This window comes from Sorex araneus, chromosome 9 (genome assembly GCF_027595985.1).
Source record: "Sorex araneus isolate mSorAra2 chromosome 9, mSorAra2.pri, whole genome shotgun sequence".
Classification (NCBI taxonomy): domain Eukaryota; kingdom Metazoa; phylum Chordata; class Mammalia; order Eulipotyphla; family Soricidae; genus Sorex; species Sorex araneus.
Window position 1 is genome coordinate 8,326,666 of NC_073310.1, and position 14,682 is coordinate 8,341,347.

General features: G+C 61.0%; 1 protein-coding gene across 5 annotated transcripts in view; it reads right to left on the reverse strand.

Moving 5' to 3' along the window:
* The window catches only part of KSR2 (kinase suppressor of ras 2), a 358,678-nt gene that overhangs the window by 77,881 nt on the left and 266,115 nt on the right, over window positions 1–14,682 (reverse strand). For all 5 annotated transcript variants that reach the window (XM_055147006.1, XM_055147008.1, XM_055147005.1 and 2 more), the window contains 2 exons: window positions 11,213–11,282; window positions 8,215–8,298 (listed from right to left, as the gene is read on the reverse strand). In XM_055147006.1, coding sequence (XP_055002981.1) covers window positions 8,215–8,298; window positions 11,213–11,282 — 154 coding nt within the window. The remainder of the gene's footprint in view (window positions 1–8,214; window positions 8,299–11,212; window positions 11,283–14,682) is intronic.

A 14,682-nucleotide genomic window follows, 5' to 3' on the forward strand; every position in this document is an offset into this window, starting at 1 on the left:
CCCATTTGACAGAGAGAGGAACTGAGTCTGACTTGTTCACCTACAAACCGGGATCAGTGGTCCCCACACACACCGTGGCAGAGGTTACTCTGTTCCCTTAGGATTCCAGGGCCATCTTCATGTCCACCAGCCTCTGGCCACCAGTGGGTTTCAACGAGGCCCCCCACCCCCGGCCGCTCTGAGATCTCCTGTGCTAAATAAAGCTACTCCCCCCCACCCCTCCGCTCCGGCACGAGGGCCCGTCTGCAGGCCCCGACACACACACTCCATGGGGTCTCCCCACAACTAGCCTAGCTCAGCGGTTCTCAAGGTGGGGTCCCCTCACACGCAGGGTCAACACGCTCTGGGAACTCGTCAGAAATGCCAGCTCCGGGTGGGAGGGTGGGGGCTCCACCCAGCTCTGACGAGTCAGAGGCTGAAGCTGACCAAGCGGGAATCTGTCTCTAGCCAGCACTCCGGGAGCATGTGGGGTGCACCGGGACCCCAAGAGTGGTCCAGGGAAGCAGTGCTCCTCAACTAAGGGCTGTAAGCCCCCCACGGGCCCCAGGGTATTCCAATTGCATCAAATGGGGGGCACGGCATGAGGCCAGGGGGGCCATCAGTAGGATGGGGGGGTCCACAGGGTGGGAACGAGGTCGAGGGGGGCCACAATGGAAACAGGTTGAGAAACTGCTCCAGTGGACAGACGTTTGGGGCTGGGTGTGCAGGGTTTGTTTTTTGGGGGTCTTTAATGACCTCCCAAGGTCCTGCATTCTGCCTTGCTGCAGGAAAGCGAGATTGGGGGGCAGGAAGTGCAGGGGGAAGCTGGGGAGGGACGTGTGGCATGGAATGACGCAGATCCTTGAAAGGACCGGTCCCCCCTCAACTGACCTTCCTGGGGGTCAATCTCTGGGGCCACCCCCCTCTCTCTCTCCGCCGGCCCGAGCTGGACCGCTGCGCTCTCTGCAGGAAGCAAGCCTGCTTACCCTGCCAGTGAAACATCCCTCGGTTCCAACTTGCCGTGTTCCTCGGGGCAAGGCACGCTTCTCTATTCACATCCTGTTCTGTTTTAAACAATGTGGTTGGGAACCCAAAGGGCTGTTAGAGTCAACAAACTAATGGCAGATGATGGCTAAACTGGGAAACTGAGGCCATCTGGAATCTTCCACAGGAGACGGCAGCTCACCGAGAGACCGGACGGTGGGCGGGGGAAAGGGAACCGCGGGTCTGCAGTGTGACTGGGTCTGGGGTGACTGAGACGGCCGGTGCCAACGGCAGCAAATCCTGCTGATGCCACTTCCAGAGTTGGCATGGGGGGGGGTCCACCAGCCTGGAGACTTGCCCCAGATCCAGCATCAAAGGCCAGGGAAGCTGAAGTTGTAGGGAGGGAAGTGGCGGACCCAAGCAGACCCAAGGGGTTCCCGAGGGTCTGTTTGGTTCCAGAGGCACCAGGAGCCACGGAATCTCCTGGGCCTTGGGAAAGATCCGGCTGCTGGGTGGAAGCCCCGGGCTGGGGCGTCCCTGACACCAGAAGGTTCCACTCAAGCCTGGAAGCTTCCAGAAAGGTCTCATCTCCTTTCCCCACTCCAACCCCCCCAGCAAGCCCCAGGGGAAGGAGAGAGTGAGGTGCCATGTGGGAAGGGGCACCGCCTCCCACAGCACCCACCTTCGGACCACTGCCGAGCCAGCTCTGAAGGCCCTGGGGGGCTCCAACGAGCACCCCGGGATTATTAAAGGAAGCTGGGCACACCCACAAGGTCTGTCCCTATGGGCCACTCAGCCATCTCCATCCCCCGCGGGCACCATGGTTTCAGATCCCGAACATCTCCCAGAACATTCCAGAAGTCTTGCCAAGCGTGGGCTGGGGGCTCGAGCCTGACTCGGGGGACACCACCCACCAGGGGCCACCTCCGCCTGAGAGCTGAGCACAGTTCCTGCCCCGCATGCTTGCTGTGAAGACCCCAGGAAGAATCTTCAGGGTCCCCACCCACAAGGTAGCACCTAGGAGGCACCCCTAAGCCCCCACCCGGACCGGAAAGGGCTGCCTCCCTCCCAACGCTCCCTGAACGGGTGCTCGACTTGTTCGTTAACTCCCAGTGATAAGATAAGCTCCAGTGCTCAGGAGAGAAGTTGCTTACGAGGCTCTTTCTCCCGCAGAGGTGCAGCCGCCAGGGGAGACAGCCCCAAGCCAGTCGGGTGCTGCTCCGTCTCCAAAGCCCCCCTCCCCGCCCCTGCTGTGGGGTGCCTGACCCCCCCCCATAGCTGGTGCAATGCAAATTCTGGGCAGGGGCTGAGAGGTGGGGAGGAGGGAGGAAAAAGGAAAAGGAAAGACTAAACCAACAACAACAAAAAAAACAACAAAAACACACCAAGAGCTCTGGGGACAGACATGCAGTTAGTCCTGATCAAACCCTGTCATGAAAAAAGATTATTTTTGGCCACACTCGGGGCTCAGGGTTCCTCCTGGCTCTGCACTCAGGAATTACCCCTGGCGGTGCTCGGGGGACCCTCTGGGATGCCGGGGATCGAACCTGGGTCGGCCGCGTGCAAGGCAAACGTCTTCCCCGCTGTGCTATCATCGCTCAGGCCCCACAAAATGATTTGTTTCTTTCCCAAGCACCCCCTGTTGCTTGTGAAGACAGTCCCTGCTTGCAGTCTCCTCCTGGGTCCCTTCTCTTCCCCACCCTGGCAGAGGGTGGGCTAAACTAGGACCAGATGCAACTGGACTCCCTGGAACCTGGCTTGGGGGCCGTGGTGGACGGAGGACCCTTGGGGTGGGAGCTCGGGCTTCCTAACAGACCTGCCAGCACCACAGGGGAGGGTCAGCACTGGGATCATCAGACGGACCCTTGGCCATGCCCTGCTCCCACCCGCCCTTCCCCCACGTGAGCTATTCATTGATTCCCAACGGCCTCCATTTCCTCATCTGTAAAATGGGGTTACGAACACAGTCGGCCTTCCCCGAGCCGTTTCGAGAATTAAATGAGATGGTGCATGCCCAGTCTTCAGCCGAGGGCGGGCGGTAAGTCCCTGGCATGTGGGTATCACGAATGCCACCACCACCACCGTCATCCTCAACAGCCCCCAGCTCACCCTCTGGTAGAAAGTCTGGGCAGCGCTCGCCCGCAACTGTGATGGGACTCCGGTTTTCGCTTATAGCCAGGTGAGCAGCTCCCGCTCTGATTAGGGGGGAAAGCTGAAGCGTTTCTATTCATGGCCAACGTGAGGTTCGGGCTTCAAGCTGGTGCTCACGCTGCTAATTACATGCTGCCAGTATCCTGTCTGCGGCGCCCGCTCCTGTAGCTTCCCGGAACTTCTCCGCAGCTGCGACCGATCTACCGACCGCCAGCGGTTGGGGGGAGAGGGAGCTGTCCCTGGGGGGCGCCCCCCCCACACCCCGCAGCAGCTCACTCGGATGGCGGCCAAGGACCCCTGCCCCGAGGAGGAGGGGGCCCGGCTCACGGAGCCAGGACGCTGTCGCTTCAACTGCAGTCTGACACGGGGACAGGGGCCGGGAGGGGAGCACATGGGTACAGGCCCCGGGACGCCGGCACACGGGGAAAGCCCGGGAAGAGCCAGGCCCACGTGGGCCGAGTCACAGGGGACAGGTCCAGTCTGCGGGACAGCGGGAAGAGCACCACGAGCTCAGAGCCTTGATGGGTGAGGGGGTCCCGGGGCTCCGGGCGCAGGGACTTGGCCTGGCTAAAGCACACAGATTAATGTGCGTATAAACCATGATTTAAAAAAAAAACACCAAAAGGCCTCGATGTAGCCCTGGGCGACACCGGGAACCGTGTGTGGCTGAGCCCGGCTCCTCACAGGTCCGTGTTGGCTTTTCCGGGGGCAGGACCGTGGGTCCTTCCCGCACGCTGCCGCCTCCAGCCTGGGTCCCGCGGGGTCTGGGCTGCTCCGAGTGACTCAGGCGACGTCCCGGGCACACAGAGCACTGGACACCCCGTTTCTCAGGGTCTGAAGCTGCCCCCCCCCTGTAGCCCGGAAATGGGCGTCCTAGAGGTGCTGTTTGTTCAGGAAACGGGGTAGGGGGGAACAGGGATGTGGGGGAGGGCCAACCCCCCACCCCACCCCACCCCCGGCCCCACAGGGACTCTATGGCGCTGTCTGAGATGTTTCTGGTTAAATACCTCAACTTTGCAGGCCTTCAGCTCTGTCCGACTATGGATGGGCCTTTGGCACAGACAGGAGCTGGCAGAAACCTTGACTCACTCGTGTCCCCCACCAGGCCCCTCACCCGTCCTGTCACTGCCGTCGGGGAAGGTGTCAGCCTCGGCGGGCATCAGAGAGGCTCAGCGACCTTCCAGCCAACACACAGCCGGGATGTGAGCGGAGCAGCCGGGCCGTGCCCTCGGTCCTCCCCGGCTCCCCGGGCCTCGCCCGTGTCACCCTCTCTGGAAGCAGGTCCCGCCGGGGGACTTTTTTTTTTTTTTTTTTGCTTTGGTTTGGGTTTGCTTGTTTTTTGTTTAGGGGCCACACCTGGTGGTGCTCAAGGGCTTGCGCCCGGCTCCTGAGCTCAGAGGTCCCTCCTGGGGCGGGGGGCTTGGGGGACCTTCTGGGGGGCCGGGGATCGAACAGGCAAGTCAAAAGGAACTTCTCCCGGGCTGGAGAGACCAGCCAGGCTGTGCCAAACAAACACCTTCCTTCCTATTCTCTCTCTCTCTCTGTGTCTCTCTCTGTCTTTCCCTCTGTCTCTCTGTCTCTGTCTCTCTCTCTGTGTCTCTCTCTGTCTCTCCCTCTGTCTCTGTCTCTCTCTGTCTTTCCATCTGTCTCTGTCTGTCACTGTATCTCTCTGTATCTCTCTGTCTCTCCCTCTGTCTCTGTCTGTCTCTGTCTCTGTCTCTCTCTGTCTCTCCCTCCGTCTCTGTCTCTGTCTCTCTGTGTCTCTCCCTCTGTCTCTGTCTCTCTGTGTCTCTCTCTGTATCTCTCTGTGTCTCTCCCTCTGTCTCTGTCTGTCTCTGTCTCTCTCTCTGTGTCTCTGTCTCTCCCTCTGTCTCTGTCTCTCTCTGTGTCTCTCTGTGTCTCTCCCTCTGTCTCTGCCTGTCTCTGTCTCTCTCTCTCTAAGAGAGCAGGTCACCGCTTTGCTTTCCTGCAAGAAATGCAGACACGGAAGAGAGGTTTGCAAAGGCTGCAGGCGGGGGCCCTGGGCGGGACGCGGGAGGTGCCCGGGCTGGGGTGCGGGGAAAGCCATCACCCATCACCCCGTGGCTGCCGGAGCCCCTCCGGCCGCTGCACACGCTGATCCCCTCTCTGAGCTCAGAAGCCTCCGCGGGGATGGGAAGGCGTCCGCGGAGAGAGCTGCAGATTGCTCTCGGAGCGCGTCCCCATTAGTTCATTAATCTCGCTATTCAGAGCGCCAACAAGGCGGCTGATGAGGATTCCGGAGGAAGTGGGCACTGAACCGAAGCGAGGAGGGAAGGGGGTTCGACATTCAGAAGCAGCCCAGCTTCCGGGCTGCTGGGGGGACCCCTAAACCAATCCACAAAGTCAGGAAGAGTGTTTGCTTCTATTTCTGAGGTTCCCATGAGGCGGGTACGAGGCTGAGCACTTAATACCCCCTCTCCCTTTCCATCTCCCTCTGTCTCTCCCTCTCTCCCCCTCTCCTCTCTCTCTTCCTCTCCCTCTCCCTCTCTCTCCCTCTTTCCCTCCCCTTCTCTCTCTCTTCCCCTTCTTCTCCCTCCATCTCCCCTCTCTCCCTCCTCTTCTCTCTCTCCCTCTCCCTCCTTCACCCTCTCTCCCTCTCTCCCTCTCCCTCTCTCTCTCTCCCTCTCTCCCTCCCCTTCTCCCTCTCTTCCCCTTCTTCTCCCTCCATCTCCCCTCTCTCCCTCCTCTTCTCTCTCTCCCTCTCTCTCTTCCTCTCCCTCTCCCTCTCTCCTCTCCCTCTCCCTTTCTCTCCTCTCTCCCTCTTTTCCTCCCCTTCTCTCTCTCTTCCCCTCCTTCTCCCTCCATCTCCCCTCTCTCCCTCCTCTTCTCTCTCTCCCTCTCCCTCCTTCACCCTCTCTCCCTCTCTCCCTCTCCCTCTCTCTCTCTCCCTCTCCCTCTCTCTCCCTCTTTCCCTCCCCTTCTCTCTCTTCCCCTCCTTCTCCCTCCATCTCCCCTCTCTCCCTCCTCTTCTCTCTCTCCCTCTCTCTCCCTCCTTCACCCTCTCTCCCTCTCCCTCCCTCTCTCTCCCTCTCCCTCCCTCTTCCTCTCCCTCTCTCTTTCCTTCCCCTTCTCTCTCCCCCTCCTTCTCCCTCCATCTCTCCTCTCTCCCTCCTCTTCTCTCTCTCCCTCTCTCTCCCTCCTTCACCCTCTCCCTCCCTCCCTCTTCCCCCCTCTCTCCTCTCTCTCCCTCTTTCCCTCCCCTTCTCTCTCTTCCCCTCCTCCCTCCATCTCCCCTCTCTCCCTCCTCTTCTCTCTCCCTCTCTCTCCCTCGTTCACCCTCTCTCCCTTTCCCTCCCTCTCCCTCCCTCCTTCTTCCCCCCTCTCTCTCTCCTCTCTCTCCCTCTTTCCCTCCCCTTCTCTCTCTTCCCCTCCTTCTCCCTCCATCTCCCCTCTCTCCCTCCTCTTCTCTCTCTCCCTCTCTCTCTCCCTCGTTCACCCTCTCTCCCTTTCCCTCCCTCTCCCTCCCTCCTTCTTCCCCCCTCTCTCTCTCTCCTCTCTCTCCCTCTTTCCCTCCCCTTCTCTCTCTCTTCCCCTCCTTCTCCCTCCATCTCCCCTCTCTCCCTCTCTCTCTTCCCCTCCTTCTCCCTCCATCTCCCTCTCTCTCCCTCTCCCTCCTTCACCCTCTCTCCCTCTCTCTGTTGTTGTTTTCACAATCTGGCAAGGTGAGGTTTTATTTCCCCCTTCCTACTGCGGTGCTCAGGGCTGACTCCTGGCTCTGTGCTCGGGGGGTCATCACTGGCAGGGCTCAGGGAACCTTAGGCAGCGCGGGGGATCCAACCCGGGACCCTCCCGCACACAAGGCCCATGTCCCGTCCACTGAAGTATCTCCCCGGCTCTGCTCTCAAGTTATTTATGTATTTATGTTTAAAGAAAACTCGTTGCCTTGAAGGCAGCCCCAAGCCCTCCCCTTCAGGAGAGGAGGATTTCGGAGCACAGAGACGGCACGGCTGGCCTTGACCCCACGCTCTTTCCTCAGCGTTCCAGGACTAGCCGCCCGCCCGGCCCCCAGCTCGTCCCGACCCCGTCTCTCACTCGGCCCTTCTCCATCCCAAGCAGCCTCTGGAGAGACGGTCTGGCCCAGCGGGACCACTTCCCGCTCTCCTCTCTCAGGAGCTGACGCCCCCGTCTCCGGCGTGTCCCCTCTGTTTCCCCATCTGCGCCCACGCTCAGCCTCCCGAGACCCCGGCCTCTCTGGCCTCGGCTCCCCCTGGCAGCCTCTCCGACATGCAGGCCTCCCCGGGTGAGACAGACAAACGGCCGGCCAGCCTGTCTGGGCCGAGGCAAGCGCCATGGGCCTGTATTTCTGGAAGAGCGAGTCCAAACTGCCCCCCGGTGACAGTGCTCAGAGCCAGTCCCCGAGTCCAGCGTGCCATGCCGAAGTCCCCCGGGCATGCAGGGACTCGGCTACCCTGGCAGACAGACTGTGTCCGCGGCTCCGTCGCATCCTAAGGGTTGTACGACCCGGGGCGCCGGGGAGGGGGGGGGCATGGCGCAATGCCACCACGACACGCGTGTTCTGGAGGGGCCAGGAGCCACTGCCACGGGAAAGGCTGGGAGAGGCGGGGTGTGTGATGATGAGACGTGGTTCCCCGGGGCTGACGCTGACACAGAGGGAAACTGAGTCCTGCCCACCAAGGCAGTCCGGCATGGTGCTGGGGGCCCACCCTGTCTGCTGCAGCCCAGCCCGTCCCCCGTCCCCTCCTGCCCCTGCAGGGCCCCGGCTTCCCAACAGAGGGTTCCAGGCGCCAAGGCGGCCTCGGAGTTCTGCCGTTTGGGACTTGAAGATTAAGCCGAGTCCCGGCCATGTCCCTCTCACCCCATGACCCGACTTCAGAGCCTTCTCCGGCTCTGAAGGGACCCCCGCTCTGCAATGCTCTGGTTCCCGTGCCCACCCGCAGCCGGGCCCTGAGCCCCCAAGAGAGAGGCGCCAGCCTCCTGGGAATCAGGAAACCAGAACCCCGGGATGATCTCGGAGCCTCGGAGCACAGCCTGGACTGGAGAACGGGGCGGGGGGGGGAGGGGGGGAAGAGGGGAGGGGTGGGGGGTGTGCAGGGGGGTCCTTCAGGGACAGCCACTTACTTGCAGTTCTTGCACTTGAGGCCGAAGAGCATCCCCTTCCCGCAGACGGTGCACGTCTGCGCCATCCAGTACTTGGTGGAGAACCTGGGGGCAGAGAGAAGGGACACTCGAGGCCCTGGAGGAGGGGCTGTGGAAAGGGGGTGCGCTGGGGCCCCCCCGGCCATGAGCCTGCAGCCGCTGAGGGTGTGCGTCTGCCTCAGGCGGGTCCAAGCAGGACGTGGAGATGGGGTGGGGGGGATGTCACAGCTTTAGTGCTGCTCCCCCTCCCGCCCCGCCCGGGCCGTGGGCAGGCAGGGACAGGGGACAGGGTGTCGGGCCGGGCTGGGCTCTGACCCAGACCCTCAGGGCAGCCCCTCGGCTCACTGCCTGGTGGCCGAGACTGACCGGTTAGTGCCGGGACAGACGCCCGGGGCCACTGCTCTCCTCAGAGTCACGAGCAAGTGCCTGGAGTCCAGCAGGGTCCTTGACTGCTCGTCAGAGCCCCTGGAAAGCTCCAGGCCTGCCCCTACACACACACACACACACACACACACACACACACACACACACACATACACACACACAAGCTGAGATGCCTCCAAGCCTTGGGAGCAGAGGAGAGTCCCCACGTCCTTCCCGCTGTCCCTTCTCAGTGGTCCAAGCCTTGCCGGCTGCAAACCTCAGACTGGTGGGGAGCATCTCTGGCCAACCCCTGAGAGACCCCTGCCGCCCCCCAGGGTGCTCTCCCACCCGCCCACACCCCCACAGGTCCCGGGAAGAAGGCACTGAAGCTTCCCAAAGCAGAGATCATTTTCGTGCATGACTTTTCCCGGCCTCCCCAGCAGGCTCTGTCTCTCATCTCCGCTGCCTCAGAGGGCCGCCGGGAGAGCGGGCAGTGACCTCGGACAGTGGGGACCCAGGGATCGGAGGGGAGGGGCAAGCTCTGGGGGCCACCCGGTCCGAGTTGGGCCGTTCCCAGGCCAGGCAGCGGGAGCCAAGGGCGGGGTTCCGCCCTCATGGACCCTCCTGTGGCCAGGGGAGCCGCCCTCTCGGCTCTGCAGTGGGGCGGGTCAGCCCGTGGGCACCCTGCAGCGGGGCCAGTCCCCTGGGCGGGATCGTGCATCGCTGCGGAGTGGGCAGCGGGCTTCAGCCCTTGGTCCAGGGCGGGCCCCGCAGCCCGCGTGAGTGTCCGGTCCGGGCCTGTTCCCTCCCCCACTCTCGGGCCCCGGCTCCCTCTGCCCAGGCCCTGCCCGTGGTGTCTCCCAAGTGGTCCTCGGGGCCCCTGGGGGCCACGCCCAGGAATACGCGGCCACCCGGAAGGCTGGTTTTGGGGGGCCCGAGGACGCCCTGTGGCTTGGGCGACCGTGGTGTTGGGCCCATCAGGACCAGACCGGTGGGGGCGGGGCCCTCCGTGCTGTGCCCCTGAGAGCCGGGGACGGGAGCCCTGTGCTCTGTCTCCCCCCTCACTCCCTCCCCAAGGCCAGGACGAGTCTGTCCTTCTGGGGCCGGGGAGGAACAGGGGGTGAGACCGAGACTCCCTGTTCTGCCCGCCAGTGCCCCCCTACCCCGCCTGCCCACCCCACCCCCCGGTGCACCAGCAGGTGGGGAAGACGGGGGGCAGGGCCACCTCGCAGAGGGGAAGACACGGAGAGCCTCCTGCCCAGGGGCACTCTGAGCAAGGATGGCACCAGCCCACTGAAGCAGCGCCACGGCCACTCTTAAAGACAAAATGAGGGGCTGGAGCGATAGCACAGCGGGTAGGGCGTTTGCCTTGCACGCGGCCGACCTGGGTTCGAATCCCAGCATCCCATAGGGTCCCCTGAGCACCGCCAGGGGTAATTCCTGAGTGCAGAGCCAGGAGTGACCCCTGTACATTTCCGGGTGTGACCCCCAAAAAAACAAAATGAGCGGGGGAGGGGGTTACTGAGGGGGGGGGCTACCCGGCCATGCTCAGGGCTTACTCCTGGCTCTGTACTCGGAGGTCACTCTTGGTGGGGCTGGGGGGTCGTATGGGATGCCGGGGAGTGGACCCGGGTCGGCGGGCGTACAAGGCAAGTGCCTGCCCACTGTACTATACTGCCCCAGCCCCGAGGCAGGACCACCCTTAAGGAGCGGCCCCCCCGGAGGGCGGGAGTGGGGAGCCGAGGGGTGCTGGAAGGTGTGGAGGGGAGGGGGCGAGCAGGGAGAGACCCCCTCCCTCTGCAGAGCTTCCCTCTGCGAGTCTCGCTGCCGGGCCCCGGCTGCGTCTAGCACATCTCTCGCTTGCCTTCGCGTCCACCTCACATTCGGGCCTGAACAAATGACCTGTCACCATCTTCCTCTCCAAGGCTGTTTGACGAGCTGCCATTCCTGCCCGAGGCTCCGTCCCACGCTGCCAGCCCCACTGCCCTGAGGGGGGGGGCGGGGGGACGGAGGGGGGCAGCTGGGAACTGTCCCAGCCTGCAGAGACGCCCCCCACCCCTGCTCCGACGGCGCACCCCTCCGTATGGTGACCAACTTTGGGTGGGAAGCGTTTGTTGTAACCATCCGACCTTTTTCAGCAGACCCCACCTACAGAACCTCGGGGGGCGTAGGGCCACTCCTCCTGGGATGCTCAATGCTCTGGGCTCGGCCTGGTGGTTACTCAAGGGCCAGAGGTGCCCCGGGTGCCAAGTGGTGCCAGGGACCCATCAAATCCAGGGCTCTGCATCGGCTGGCCTGGGCACTCCCCCTTGAACTGCATCCGGGCCCCGGACGTACGTAAGCAGGGTGGTGTTTCCCGGGCAATGGTTCTCTGCCAAGTGCAGCCTGGCACTTCTCTTGCCTTGTCCGACCTATGTGGGAACACGATTCCCAGAGAGGGCGAGTCGCTTCCTGCAGGCGGCAGAGGTCTGTGAGCTGGGGCTCAGGCCCGCCTGGCTGCGGAGTCCCGGCTTGCGGGCATATTCCGAGCTAACCTGACGGGCACTAGGGTCCCTCAGAGGGGCCAGGTCAGGCCCCACCATGGCACCGAGGGCCAGCGCGGGGCGGGGGGGCCTACCTGTGCTTGATGGAGTTGCCGAGGTCTCTGCGAGGGATCTGCGGGGACCAGCGGGGCACGGACAGCGTGTCTGCGGGGAGAAGACGGGGGTCGGTTAGCCAGGGAGGGAGGCGGCTGGGCAGCAGAGGGCGGCCCTCGGGCAGGATGGCCGGACCTCACCATGAGGCTGGGCCACTCGGACCCTGCTCCAGCCGGGGCACCTTCTTCTTCTTCTTTTTCTTTTTCTTTTTTTTTTTTTTTTTTGCTTTTTGGGTCCCACCCGGCGATGCACAGGGGTTACTCCTGGCTCTGCACTCAGGAATTACCCCTGGCGGTGCTCAGGGGACCATATGGGATGCTGGGAATCGAACCCGGGTCGGCCACGTGCAAGGCAAATGCCCTCCCCGCTGTGCTATCACTCCAGCCCCTTCTTTTTCTTTTTTTAATTCCGACAAAACTTTAAGAAATAGCAAACTGGATGATCAGGAAATAAATCAGTAAAAGTCCATTTATGATTACTCGATGATTCTGACTTACATAAATAGGAGAAATTAAAACCATTTAATACCATAGGATGAAATGCCTCTGCTCATTTACATGTGTACATCTTCAATGCCGGAATCTAAGGCCCACGACATTAAATTTTATTTTATACTTGGATCCCGTTATGGTTAATAATCACGCCTCCCGTCATGAACAACAGGTTTTTTTGGTTTGTTTTTCTGGGTCACACCCGGCAGTGCTCAGGGCTTACTCCTGTCTCTGTGCTCAGGAATTACTCCTGGTGGTGCTCAGGGGACCATCAGGGAGGCCGGGATCAAACCAGGGTTGGTCACGGGCAAGGCAAATGCCCTGCACGCTGCACTATCGATCCGGCCCCTAAGAAAACTTTGAAAAGCAATCCTGTGTTAATATATTTTGGAGTTTACACGGACTAGGTAAGGCCAATAGATGTAAATCCACTCCCCTACACACACACACACACACACACACACACACACACACACACACACACTTTATATGAACACTGTGGCTTACAAAGTTGTTCATGGTGATCTGTCACAGGCATTCAATATTCCAGCCCAGTCCCACCACCACTGTCACCTTCCCTCCACCACCGTCTCCAATTTTCAGCCTGCGAGTCACCTGGGCAGGGCATCTGGGAGGCCCTGGAAGGGGGCAGCCGAGGGAAGGATTGTGTGGTGCCCACTTGCATTTACAGAGGTCTGTGTGTGTCAGGCACCTGCAAAGGGACTTGTAGGCCTTGGCCCAGGAGCGGGGCGGTCAGCATCCCCACCTCAAGGACAAGGAAACTGAGGCCTGGGCAGAGGCCAGAGACCAACATGCTGCACAGCTGCTATGAATCCGGGCCCGAGGGCCTCGCACGTGCCCACACGCTGGGGTTCTACTGGGACAGAAGCCAGAGAGCCAGCACTGGGGCTGCCACTTTCCTTGGTTCTGTTGCAACCCACCCCGCCCCCATGGACACCAGAAAATTATTTGCTTACTATTTGAAGTTGGGCTGGAGCGACAGCACAACGGTTGGGCATTCGCCTTTCACGCGGCTGACCCGGGTTCGATTCCTCTGCCCCTCTCGGGGAGCCCGGCAAGCTACCGAGAGTATCGAGCCCACTCGGCAGAGCCTGGCAAGCTACCCATGCGTATTGGATATGCCAAAAACAGTAACAATAAGTCTCTCAATGAGAGACGTTACTGGTGCCCGCTCAAACAAATCGATGAGCAACAGGGTGACAGTGACAGATTTTAAGTTGACTTCTGGGGTTTACATTTATTTTTTTGCTTACTACTTTAAGTTGACTTTTAGGGTTTACATTTATTTTTAACGAATGAATTTGTTTTTTATTGATTTATTTTGGGGGTGGGGGTGGGGGCTGCCAAACCTGGCAGTACTCAGGGGCCATTTCTGGCTATTCTGTGCCCACAACTGACAGATGCTCAAGGCACCCTTTGCAGTGCTGGGGATCTGAACTAGGGTCAGCCACGTGCAAGGGACACAAATCCTCTCTCTCCAGCCCCAGATATATTTGTTTTAAAAATCAAGTTCCACGTGAAAAAGAATTCACTTTGTGAATAACAGTAACTGTTTAAAGTATATCCAATCATGTAGCATCAAAACCTGGGTGAGTGAGAAGAAATGGATGGATTAGTGGTAGAGGAAGAGATAGATGAAAGGTGGGGAGAGGGGTAGATTTATGGGTAGGTGGGTGGGTGGGTGAGTGGATGGATGGATAAACAGATGAGTGGATCGACAGGTGCATGGATGGATGAATGGGTGGATGGATGGATGGATGGATGGATGGATGGATGGATGGATGGATGGGTGGGTGGGTGGGTGGATGATGTGTGTGTAGATGGATGGGTGGATGGAGAGATGAATGGATGGGTGGATGGATGGATGGATGGATGGATGGACGGATGGATGGGTGGGTGGATGCTGTTTGCGTAGATGGATGAGTGGATGGGTGGGTGGATGGAGAGATGAATGGATGGATGGGTGGATGGGTGGGTGGATGGAGAGATGGATGGATGGGTGGATGGATGGATAGACAGATGGATGGGTGGGTGGGTGGATGGATAGATGGATGGATAGGTGGACAGGTGGATGGATGGGTGGGTGGGTGGTTAGATGGATGGGTGGGTAGATGGATGTGGACGGATGGGTGGAGGAACGGGCGGGTAGGTATGTGTCTGGCTAGAGAGATGAATGGAAGACTGGATGGATGGTGGGGTGGAGGGATGGATGGAGACATGACTAGCTTGGTGAGGAGACACTGGGCGTGAGGAACAGCCCATAAATCACACAGACGTCAGCCTTGTCGCTGTTCCCTTTTGCCCTTTGTTCCCCTGCCGCATCCCTGCGGCCTGCACCCTTCTTCTGCCCACAACTGAGTTCTAGCACCCTCCCGCAGCCCTGGGGCACCAGCCCCCTCCTCACCCGCCAAGCACGCCTCCTCCTCCTCCTCCTCTTCCTCGCAGGTCTCACAGGCCCCGAGGGGGTGTGAACCGCAGCAGGCAGGCTGCCCGAGACACCTCTGCGGGCCGGGAGCGGCGGCGAGTGGCTGAGCCCCCAGCCAGCTCTCAGCTCTCCTGCCAGATGGCCGGAGCCGGCCCAGCTCTCAGCGCGGACGAGCACGCCTCATTTCCCAGAGCCACTGTCCTGCCGTGGCACGCGCCTCCTCGCCGGGCAGCTGGGCTGGTCTCAACTGCCCGGGACGGTCACCCGCGGCCCCTTCGCCCCGCACTTCTGGCTAATGGCTCTGCCGCGGCCACCTGAAAGCTGTTTGCGGGAACCCCAGAACTGCCCTCGCCAAGCTGGCACCCTTATTTTGGGAGCACTGATCACTTTCCCGGTCTCCAAGGGCAGAGAGAGCCCTCGGGCTGGGGGCTGGGGGGCAGCGAGGAACAGCAGCTGGCGGAGTTTCTGCCAGGGCATTACAGACGGGTGGTCATCGGGCCCACAGCCTTGGCTC